The 11886-nt window shown below is 34.6% G+C and overlaps 2 protein-coding genes across 2 annotated transcripts; both read right to left on the bottom strand.

Annotated features, from left to right (window-relative positions):
• Positions 1–779: 779 nt before the first annotated feature.
• LOC145816216 (uncharacterized) lies at positions 780–4060 on the bottom strand. The gene is made up of 2 exons (XM_082912514.1): positions 2753–4060; positions 780–2130 (listed from the first exon to the last, which is right to left on the bottom strand). Exons 1-2 carry the CDS (start codon positions 3458–3460, stop codon positions 991–993), a joined length of 1848 nt encoding a protein of 615 aa, XP_082768640.1. The 5' UTR covers positions 3461–4060; the 3' UTR covers positions 780–990.
• Positions 4061–6000: 1940 nt separating this feature from the next.
• LOC114272657 (lysine histidine transporter 1-like) lies at positions 6001–9696 on the bottom strand. Its single transcript, XM_082912513.1, has 3 exons — positions 8020–9696; positions 7248–7631; positions 6001–6608 (listed from the first exon to the last, which is right to left on the bottom strand). The coding sequence occupies exons 1-3, from the start codon at positions 8196–8198 to the stop codon at positions 6215–6217; spliced, it is 957 nt and encodes a 318-aa protein (XP_082768639.1). The 5' UTR covers positions 8199–9696; the 3' UTR covers positions 6001–6214.
• Positions 9697–11886: the final 2190 nt, after the last annotated feature.

Raw genomic sequence — 11886 nt, 5'->3', positions numbered from 1 at the left:
CCTTAGGGGACATAATGTAATTTCTAAACTTATAGGGAATAATTTGTAATTTAAATAAATCTTAGGTGTGTTTGTAATTTACCCAAATAAAAAACTACTACAGAGGCAGTGTGTGAGCTCAAATTTGGGGAGGAATTGTACTGTTTAAAGGTCATAGTAGGTAGGGACATAGAAATATCTGTGTCATTTTCCTAGACAATGCTAATGAGGTTCCACAAAATTTAAGTTCAATGTTTTGAAATACAGAAGAGAAGGACTTGTACAGAAGTTTCTTTCCGGCATATATTGTTATCTGTATGAGCAGCCGCATTGTATTTCTTATCTTCTTTTAGTATAGTCAAACTGGTGTGAGCAATGATATAGACAAGAGTGCAGAACCACGTAAATTTGTTTGTCAAGTTTTTCTTGTTTGTGAATGATTCTTCTTGCTATTGATAGCTATTGTGTGAGTGGTTTACTCCATAACATGTATTGGCTTCCTGTGTGAAAGATCTTCCAGAGGGGTTAAATCCACATGTATTCCTGAGTCCTAGTTTTTTTTGGAAATCTTGTCTATTTTGCTATGGTAGTTTGTCTTTTAGGCCCTAGTGAGTATTCTATATTGTCTGGGATGGCAACGGGTTGGGTTTTTTCGGGTTTTGTGTGCCGTTTCTTAATTGTAGACTCAATTAGTTTAGTGATACAATTTCATACTTCACTCTTAGCCCTGACAGTTTTGGCCTATCTCTATCAAAGCTCTCTCAACATTTTCTACCAGAATCGGGTAAGATCAAATACAATTAGAAATAATTTTTGGACTTCATTAAAATATCAGTAAAATCTTGCAGAATATTACATCTCTCTTGTTTGAAAATGAATATTGAAATTCAGACAGGGAGTCAATAACTTACAGGTGCATAATTAACAAACTATAAACAATCAACAGCCATATAGTAAGGAGAAAGTCTGGAAAGCAGCTATAAAACTCACTAACCTACAGAATTAGAGAGGTTACCTTAGTCCTTCCTTCGGTGCTGATACGCCAAAACGAAGGCACTGGTTCATCAATCTCTTATCAGATATTTGATTTAAACAAGATGGCCCTGCAATATCACTCCGAACGTAGTCACATTTTTGTTTATCCGAGCATTCGGGTGAGGATATTGATGATTTAGGGAATGAACTAGAAAACAAAAGACGTGGAACAGCAAGATCTGGCATAACACCCTGCACTAATATCCCTGAAGCAAATTTCTTCTTTGCGTTTGGACTTGGAAGGTTGCTTCTTAAAGAAACCGTTCGCTTGTTGTTAGGAAGGGATGCGAATCTTTGTCGGAGTGGGATTGGATTTTCATCTGAATTTCCATCTACCATTTTCTTGGGCATCTTGTTCTTTCTTTCTTTGATCCTGGGCCAATGGAGCAGGCGTTTCAAACGTTCTGCTGCGTAATTTATAGAAGCTAGTTTTTTGTAATTTGAATTTGATTCATTACAGTCTTCTATGGTCGAGTCACTGGTGTCTGATGCATTCTCAATCCCTGTGTACAAGAATATTTTTGAATCGGAGATTCTGAAAGAAGTTCCAGGACTCCCCATACTTCTCATCCTTAAGTGGGAAGCAATGGTTCTGCTTGCTGTATAGTCCTGACCATAGGAGATTCCTCCAGCTGAAATTAACTGTCTGGTTAGTATGTCAGATGATGCAGAACGTGGATGCTTCCGGAGGAGATCAAGTGGGGTCATGCCATTTGAATCGCAATCGTTCACATCAATTGAACGGACACTCATTATTTGCTCGACTAAATCAGAATGAATGTTCCCAATGATGGCCAGATGAAGAGCAGTTCTACCATCGTTGTTTTTGGCATTTATGATGTCTTCGGTGTCGAACAATTTTCCACATACTAACTGCTTCATGAGTTCAATTTGTCGATCCAATCTTCTGAAACTAGGAGTTTGAAAACCAGACACCGCCATATGTAGGAAAGTTTCTCCGTCTTTGTTTGTTTTATAGATGGATGAGGGAGATGCAAGAACTAGAGCTTCAACCACGGCTAATTGGCCTCTGTAGGAAGCTACATGCAATGCTGTGTTGCCAAACTTGTCCGTGGAGTTGATGATATCGAAGGATGCTATAAGATCTTTCACTACCTGAACAAATAACAAGGTTGGCTATGAAGTTCTAAAACCAAGCTACTGCAAACCATTAAAATTGTGATGTATTATTCTTCTTCCTCCAGTAGAATTACCAATGAGCAGCGTATCTGTTCCTTAATTTTTAGTGTGCAATCTTACAAAATTGTGCAAGTCTATAGGTATCAATGCTATATGTACGTTGGCTGATCCTAGTACAACTACAGTTGCAAACAATTTGTGGCTCCTAGGATCGTTTCAAGAACCATTTCATATGAAGAATTCATGCATTTTCACAACTCCAACTCGACTAACAATTAGCACATATATGATGTCAAACAGAACACTTGGTAGATGCTATCGTGCAAAATAAAATTGTAGCTAGAAAGGCAAATCAACAGTGGGATATTTGCTGTAATTGGCTTCTTCCAATACTACTACATGCGGTAGAGTAGACCAAAATCTTTTCACTCGGAAAACATGGAAGCGTAATCATAGCATAATTTAAGAAAAGAAATAGACAAGAAAAAACTAAAATTGGATGAAAGATCATGACTTTTGTAGGCTAAAACTTAGTGATTTGAACATCCAAACAAAAACTAAGAAATTGAAATTCGAAGCTAAATAGCAAGATCCTCACCTCAACCTGACCTCTGCCAGCTGCGGCATGTAAGACAGTTGAACCCCGTGTATCTCTATAAGCCGAAACATCAAAGCAATCACCAAGAAGCACTTTCAAAATCTTCAAATTGCCTCCTCTTGCAGCAGCATGAACAGCTCTATTTACCATATCCCACTTATAATCACAAGGGATCTCCCCAATATGCTCCTCCAACTCTCCCCCATCGCCTGCCAAAAACCTTGGTGACGCTGCAAAATCAAAAAGAAGCCTGAAAACCTCACAATTCTTACTCCTGGCAGCAGCATAAAATATATCAGTCACACCATACTCTCCTTCCCCAAAAACTAGTAGAGGGTTTTTTACAAGCAGGTCTCGGGCAAAGCCCAAGTCTCCAGCTGAGGCAGCGGTGTAGAGAAGCCAGCCACCGTGCCCAGCTCGGATGAGGGAATTTTTCCCTCTCTTGCTTTCACACTCGAAAAAGAGCTTCTGGGCAACCCGAGAACGACACTTGGCGACATCATCAAACTGTTCTTCGTCATCCCAGACAGTCTCAAGGCGGCGAATTCGCCTGAGAGAGGTGAGTTTGATAAGGTGATTGCCGTCTAGGCGAATGAGCTCCCGGACCAAGTCATAGTGGCCATTGGCAGCTGCCCAATCAAGTGGGGAAGCAAACCACCATTGGTCCCCAGTGCTTTCCCACCGGAGAGGAAAGTATGAAGGAGACATTGGCAATTGAAACTTGAGATCAGCCTAATACAATTATAAACACCACCACTGATGTTTTTGGCCAAGTTAATCCTAACCCTTTTCAGATACAATTCAACTCAATTACTTTGAATTGGTTCTGAATCCAAACCCTAAGGTAATGTGGACAATTGCAACAAGAAAAGTACCCAGCTAAAATCCATGATTTGAGGCAATTAATTTAAGGGTAAAGCACACAAAAGCATTATTACTGACAGAAGTATAATCACAACCCCAATCAGTTCAGAAGCAAGCTTTCCGGGGAAAAAAAGGAGGGACAAGAAAAATCAGGATTTGTGAGAATCTTAAGTAAAGAAAAAGAAGAAATACCCTTTTGGAGAGATTATGAACACCTTTAAAAGCTTGCGAAACAAAGAGAATCCACTAGTGATGATGCCAAGAACACAGAGAGGATTAGAGGAATAAGTAATAGTAGTATCATTCAAGTATATGATATGAGAGAGAGAGAGAGAGAGAGAGAGAGAGGTATGAAGTCATCATTAATCACAGGAAGCAAAACCCAGAAAAGGGAAGATGCCTTAGTACAAGGAAAAGTTAGAAATGAGTGGAAAATATGTCCGCAATGACCAAAGAAAATGTTATAAACTTTAAATTCTTTATCAAATAAATGAATATACGTATGTGTGGTCTACATTTTTGTGAGATTCACACCTTTTAATTATTTATTTACCAAAAAATTGATATCTCTAATATGGGGGAGACACAATTTTATTATGAAACCAAAGTTCCCTGAGACACTAATGTGGCCATAGGTATTAAAACTTGATATCTCAACAGGGGGAGACATAATTAGGATTGTACAAGAGATGTAGTTTCTGCAAAAAAATGTATGAAAGCATTTAATATTGAATTTTATTCTCACAATATTGCACTTTGGAAGGGAAAAAAAAGAAAGAAAAAAAAAGAAAGAAAAAGTGGCAACAACATATATGTGCCCTACACAATACAAAGTTGCACAACCTTATTATAGAATCTACTTCTATCTCACCACTGATAGTAAACTTCAAAAAAATAACATGAAGCTTTAGAGAAAAAACAAACATGAAAAGTGACATACATATGCACACCATTTAATGATAAGTGTAAATAATGAAGGTCTCTAGGAAGCTTTCTATTGGTTCCATGGGCAATATTCTCTTTTTGAGGTCCCATTCATTACTTCATGAGTTGCTGCCATTTTTCCATGGCCATTGCAAGTATCATTGTGATTTTCGTTTCTCCACTATTTGTGGCAATTCTTCTTGGTGTGGGACGATTTGATTAAGACTTAAGAGTAGAAATGATAGGTCTTTGCTTGAATTATAATTTGCCTTAGCCCTCCAATAGGTGATACAATCATCAAAAGAACACCCAGTATAATGCATATCTGAAAATTGATGAAACCAAATCAAAATTAATTTAGCTTTAAACTTCCAAGCGTAAGGTAAAGAATGAAATCAATGCAAAGTTTTAAGTCAGAGTCATACCCAGTTAATAAGCCAAGACGAGCCAAACTTCTCTGGTTTCTTGATGGCAAGCCACATGACGCAAGGCAGCTGCAGAAAGAAAAACAATTACAGTATATTTAAACAATTATATCATCTTTGTTGTATAAACCATACTAAACCCGGTTTGATGCAGTTTGCCAAGTTAAAAGCTGACAATTATTGAGTCTTTATTTGTTCATTGATTGTAGTTATTGGGTTCTTTGCATCATCTTGATGCTTCTTTAATAATATTATTCTTATTTAAAAGAAAGAAAAAAAAAAAAAGTTGATTATCCAAACACAAGTTAAAGATATCGCACTTAAAAAAAGGAACAAAAAAGAAAGTTATTATCTCCCTCCTTCAGCTTAAGCTTTAAAAAATTATAGAAACACCATTTGAACCCTAAGGGGTTGGCTTGGTGGCAAGGCCTTGGGTCTTGGGGGTGTGCTCTCTCGAAGGTTCAGGAATTGAAACCTCTTAGGTGCTAACAATTCCTTGAGGTCATTGAACTAGAGGAAAACACTTGAATTAACCGTGATGCACTTGAGGAAAAATCTTTGCCGAGGGCTTGTGCACTCCTGGGGATTAGTCGGGTTTTGATCCGAATACCCCGGTGCCAATCAAAAAAAAAAAAGAAAGCAAAATAAGAAAGAAACACCATTTGGTCAACTGCCTAAATGACACCCTTTTTATAACTTGCTTTATTTATTTATTTTGGCACATATTCCTAAAATAAAATTAAAAAAAGAAGAAGCTATAAGCATCCCTCATAAACTGCACTGAACAAGGTCAATTCAATAACAAAGAGTCAGATAGTTGCTTACAAAGTATGTTGTTGGGGCAAATGCAAATCCTCCAAAGAATCCTAGAAGACCACTAAAGAAAGGGAAGGTGATGGCAACAAACATTGTCAATGCTGCAAGAAAAAAAAAATTACATTAACTTCAGATCAGAGAAATGTAACTTCAACTTCGAGAAAATCACAAATTTATTCATATAATGCAGTAATTGAATAAAGAGTACAATTCACTTACCAACATATATATTTCGTGTAATAAAGCGAAGCATCATGGTTGGCTTGAAATGCAATTTTTTTACGAGGGCGGTTTCTATCATGTCAAACACTGGCATTGCATAAATCTAAAACAACAGAAAATAACAAAAAATTAGAAAGAGAAATATCATCGGAACTGATCAATATGATGAATCGTTTGAAACAACTTAATCAAATAAAGTTTTGGCTTGCACCTAATAACTTCCAATAACATGAATAACGACAAACAAGTTAGCCATGGTAATGAGCCAAGCAGGTTTCTCTAATGTGATTAGGATGTCGTCATCAACTTTGTTCCCAAATACCCAATATCCAATTAGAGAGACGGGGAAGTAGCACAAGGCCACAACTATGTAGGCAACTATCACTCCCTTCCACATAGGGCCCTTGGAAGGCTTCTCAGGTGTAGAAGGGATTGTCGCTTGAATCTCCAAGACCACATTGTGACCCGCATAGGCAAAAGCCACTTCACCCAAGGCACTGAAGAAGTTAAAAACTGTTCCTACTGTTGTCTTAGCTTTGTATCCATATTCGACATGCGGTTGCACACCCTTGTGCAGAGAAGCAGCCCAAGCGATGGTAGAGTAACTGTAGGACAGACAACATTAAAGCTCAAACATGCTAGTACTTGCCATTCAATATTAAACATTGAACTATTGAGAATGAGGGTTTTCCTCCTGTATTGCAGCATTTCTCTGCCTACTAATCTTGTTCAATCAACTAAGAAGAACATCCATGACACAGACACGACACATGAATTTTTACAAAATGTAATATATGACACGTGAGGAATACATGCAAAATATATAATTTTATATATTTATTAAATATCATATATAAGGATAGATAATTATTATATGAACATCTTAGTCAAATATAATAATTTTTGAAGTCTAAAGAAGGAGAAGAGGTATAAATTTAAATTGTTTTGTTTTATCACTGGATTCCAAGTTAAATTATTCAAACTTGTTATATGTTTTATGTATGTCCAAGTATTGGAAGTGTCCGACAAGTGTTGTATCGTGTTGGACGCAACACATTACATTCTTAGAACAGTCCATCTTTCTTAGCCAGTCAATGTGGCAACTACTAGTGTTTGAACTATATTGATTCTTGTATTTTTGTCTTCTGATTTATTTTCCTGCCTTTTATTTTTAGACATAACTTTCAAGTTTCCACGCTAGCAAACAATAATGAGAAAATGCATAGAAGAAGAAGGGGCTGTACCTCAAGGACATGACTGCTGCAGCCAAAGACACACCAGAGATGGAGTTAAAGTTCGGAAGATGGGAGAGCACGAAATGGACAGAGGAAAAAATCATGATGAAGTAGGTCAGCTTGATATTTGAGCAGCCCTTGCAGACCACATCGTGGAATTTCTTGAGTGACTTTCCTCCAGTGACCATATAGAGTATGTTCACGCTGATTTCAACAATAAGCTGTTGGGGCACCACAATATAAAGACCGAGCTTTTCACCAAATGCATGCTGACCCAGCTCATGGTATCTGTCGAAACGTTTTCCAGGTACTATCTCATGCATCTCAACCATTTGCCATAAGGTGTATAAAGTGACAACCCATGATATTACGAGTGCAGAAACACCAGGACCCCTGAAAATCAAAAGATATAGCATCACTTACCTGTAGATGTAGAATTACAACTTTGTTTGCTTGAAAAGTAAATGAAAATGGTTATTTTATAGAAAGCCATATGCCTCAATTGTTAGATAAGAAAATTCCCATGGTTAAAACATGTAGAGGTTCTAAAGATAGACTTGGAACCCTTCAAAGAATAATTTATTAGAATGAAAAGGTATAAAAATAAACATTTCAATGACATTGTGCTTTGTTAAATATGTATCCAGTCAATGGTTATGCTCCATAAACTTTAAACTGACTGACAAATATATTAATTTCCATTGCAATACATTTTCAACTAATAAGGATTTGAGTTATATTATTAATGAATAAAAACAAATTGTTTAGGGGCCGTGCATACCATCCTAGCTCTGCCATGGCATAAGGGAGATCGAGAACTCTAGCTCCAACCATGGCAGTGACATTGTGGAAAGCTGAGTACCACCATTTTGCATTCCTTGAAGAAGTGATTGGAAGCCAAGCGTCGATTGCTTTCTCCTTCTCAGACCGCGTGTCAACCTGTGATGGATCGCAACACATGTATTTCAGACTAATTCACCAGAAAAAATATACCTAATATTTGAATTAAAAAAATAAAAAAATAAAATAAAAGAAAGAAGGAAGAAGAAGAAGAAAAGAGAATCAAGTTGCACAATAGTGTCCTTGTAGTTAAGCCAAAGTAATCAAATTATAAAAACAGTGGAAGATAATAATTATGAATAGTTTTTATTTTTTGAGGAAGATTATGAAAAGTTTGGGATTCACTGAGGGGGGAGGGGGGGGTGTTAATTGCTAGCTGGTGAGCAAAACCATACATGCCCTTTGGTTTCCTTCATAGCAGACTTTAGAATATTAGATCAAAAATGAAATCTGTATGCAATGATGATTAAAAGTCAGTTAGGTAATTACTTGGGCTATACTTAGCAAACTTTTTTGTGAATATTAATGGGGATATAGAATTCATTTTACAATGTATTTTGAGTTAAAAGTCTATTTCTAACGCATCATTTGAATAAATTAGTACATGGGATATTGGGTTATAATCCAAAGAGAACCTAAGGAACAGAACAAATTTCTTACCACAGTCTGAGGTACATTGAAAAGGTATTTGCTGGTAAATAAAGTCGATGAATTTTAGCTGTTGCCATCCTCTAAGTGCCAAAGATGGTTAGGTGTTCTTGGAGCATTTGTTATTGTAAAAGATTATTTAGGCCTTTGTTTTAAAATCATCTTGAATATCCAACCATATTCGGAATTAATATTTAATTGTTCAGTTTGTGTTTGTCTTTGAGTAGGTGCGCATACTGTATGCATTGATATAGGTAGTTTCTTAGGCAGAGACTGTAACACATGTTTGGTTGGCAGAGTCAATTTTTGCTCTGCTTATTTCATGTAGTGTTTTTCCAATCACCAATTAACTGTTGGGTTGGACTTAGAAGATGATCGAACACTACACCAATTAAGTAGTGCAAAATTTGACTGCTAACCAAGTCATATGCTACAGTTTTTGTGCTTCATGGTAATGTTTTGTAAAACTAACAAATTTTACCAACTTTTCTTTAGCGTAGTAATGTAATTTTTCTGGGTATATAGTATTGTTGTTTCTTAAGCAAAGTCCATAGAGCTTTTACAGTAATAGAATTGAACAGACTGTCACTCGTCATACTTTGTTCACCACGTCCCTATATGTACATACAAATATATCTTAGTAGATACTTCTTTATTTTATTTTGTTATTCTTAATTTTCTTTTTGAGAGAGAGAGAGAGAGAGGTTCAAAGAATTGAAGACATTAATTCTTGCAAATGGTTCACAAAACTAACACCGAGCAGTTCTGGGAAACTGTGGACTAAACAAATTGCTAGATTGAACTCCAAATTTGAAGCATATGAGGATCAGACACCCGTAACTTCATTTGCAGAAACAAAGCATTATCATCTCACATCTCTATTCTCTAATTTGGAGCATTATCATTATCATATCACATCTCAAATTTGGAGCATATGAGGATCAGAAACATGAGAGAATGAGGGAGAGAGAGAGAGAGCATGCGAGCATCATGCATATATATACACGCAATGATGGATCTAGGGGGGGCCGCACCCCAAAAATTTAAAAAATATCACATATTATATTAAAATTTTTAAAATAATTTAAAATTATAGGAGTGAGTTTTTTTTAATTATTATTTAATTTATAACATAACTGTTTCTTATTTATGCAATTTGCTCTTGTGGGTATTTTCGAAAATCAAATCAATGTGATATGTGTACTCGTGTAGATTTTATATAATAGGCTAGATAGATAGATATGCACATAAACAAATCTCCTCAAAATAAAATAACAGAAAAAAATAGAAAAATAAAATAAAGGGAAATTTGCACGAAAATCCTGTTTCAGAATTGTGTATCCAAAAGTCCTAGAAAATTTAAGAGACATTTTTATAAAAATATATAATTTATTTTAAAGTTTTTAGCAAATGTAAATTAAAGCAACTCCTATAATAGTTAAGAAATCAAAAAGTTACTAAAAATATTAAAAAGTTAAACAAATATATTAAAAAGTAAAGATTTTTTTCTTTCTATTTTTTGCTCTTTTTTTTTATTTTATAAAAAAATTAAAAAAATCATCCTAAATATATTAGTTTTTTTTTTTTTTTTTCATATTTTAGAAAAAAAATAAAAAATAATCTATTCTCAAACCAATCTAAAATTTTAAATTAAATAAGTAAATAAGTTTTTTTATTTTTTATTTTTTATTTTTTGAGGAAGATAGTATAAATAAGTTTAAAACAACTGTAGATAACGATTATGATTTTTTGACTTTTTAACTTTTTTTAAGTATCCCAAACTTGGCCTTAGTGACATTTATGTTGAATGTTTATTGTGCCTTGGTGTGATTGTCTGTGGGATCTATTTTGAATCCACTAAATAATTTATTTTGAAAAACCATTCCATAAGTTATTTGTATTAAAAAAATAATATATTGATATAAAAATCAGATGATGAAATTACATTATTGGACTCAATATGAGTCATTATTACATAACCTCTCAATTCTTGCATTGCAAATTCCAGACGCTACTTGTACTTTCTTTGAAGTTTAGTAATTCATGAATTGGTTTGAACTTTCAAATTTAGATGCCTTAATGCTCTCTCCATCTTTCTTTTCTTTTTCTCTTTTTATTATTATTATTTATTCTCTTCTAACTCTCATTTTATTTGAGCCTCCTTTTGTTGAAGTGCATTAAATTTTCATGCCCACAATAAAAATGATAGGGTTGAATTCCAAATCCCTTTTTTAAATAAAGCATTCATCCATACATGTAAGATTAAGAATTTTTTATATTCAACTCTCCGTCTCAATATATTTTGAGGCACATAAATTTTAAAGTCTTGGTTCATTGCACTCAAAATCATTGAGTCATATTAAAAATTTTATTTTGGTCTCGCATCTTTTAATTTTTACTCAAATTTTAAACAGTGAGATAATATGAGACTATATTGAGACATGGAGTGAAGTGTAAAGATTTCATTATTACAATTAGAATATGCAAGGCTAATGAAGTGCAAAAGCTCTAATCAATAGACTTGACTTACAAAAGTTTATTGTGACAAAAGGAGAGATATTTAAAGGCAAAAAATTCAAGTGCTTACAAAGGTTTTCTTTTTTTCATCTTTGTTGCAACTTGCAACAGCTGACATGTGGTCAAATAGAGGCACATATGTAAAACCCAAGTTTTAAATATTATTATTTTATTGGATAGATTAGTAATTAAATTAACTTATATGAGTCATTTATTAATATCAAAGAATTAGTTATGAGATGGCATTATATTTCCTATTACTTAGATGGGTAATTTTGTAACTTTGAGAAATTAGGTTAATAAGCCCACCTATTGTGGCTTTAAGTCTTGGAAAACAAACAAAACAGAGGCTAAGAATTGCTCCATAGGCGGCTAGGGTTTGAGAAGGTAAAAGAAAAAAAAGAAAAGAAAAAGAGAAGAGAGGCTTGTGCTGTAGAAAGGGTTTGGAAGAGTTAAAGGTGAAGGCAGCAAGCAAGGGTTTGGAAAAGTTTAAAATTAAAGAAAAGAAACCCAAACCAAGGAAGAGGGAGGATTCATAAGAGTGGTGGTTTTTCTTTATTCATCACTTAGGTAAGATTTATTTTATTGTATTCCTATCTATGATTTTAGTGTTAATATATCAATAGATGATTTTATGGGCATA

The sequence above is a fragment of the Camellia sinensis genome, unplaced genomic scaffold, assembly GCF_055761805.1.
Source record: "Camellia sinensis isolate YWXY unplaced genomic scaffold, ASM5576180v1 Unanchor3, whole genome shotgun sequence".
Taxonomy (NCBI): Eukaryota; Viridiplantae; Streptophyta; class Magnoliopsida; order Ericales; family Theaceae; genus Camellia; species Camellia sinensis.
The sequence above is the reverse complement of the archived record's forward strand: the minus strand, read 5'-3'. Positions and strand labels throughout refer to the sequence as shown.

Excerpts from the sequence above, each read along its gene's own strand:
- LOC145816216 (XM_082912514.1), bottom strand. The coding sequence starts at position 3,460 with ATGTCTCCTTCATACTTTCCTCTCCGGTGGGAAAGCACTGGGGACCAA. Across the intron at positions 2,131-2,752 it reads CTGGCAGAGGTCAGGTTGAG|GTAGTGAAAGATCTTATAGC; the intron begins GTGAGGATCTTG and ends TTATTTGTTCAG.
- LOC114272657 (XM_082912513.1), bottom strand. The coding sequence starts at position 8,198 with ATGTGTTGCGATCCATCACAGGTTGACACGCGGTCTGAGAAGGAGAAA. Across the intron at positions 7,632-8,019 it reads GCCATGGCAGAGCTAGGATG|GGGTCCTGGTGTTTCTGCAC; the intron begins GTATGCACGGCC and ends TTTGATTTTCAG. Across the intron at positions 6,609-7,247 it reads GCAGCAGTCATGTCCTTGAG|TTACTCTACCATCGCTTGGG; the intron begins GTACAGCCCCTT and ends TCTGTCCTACAG.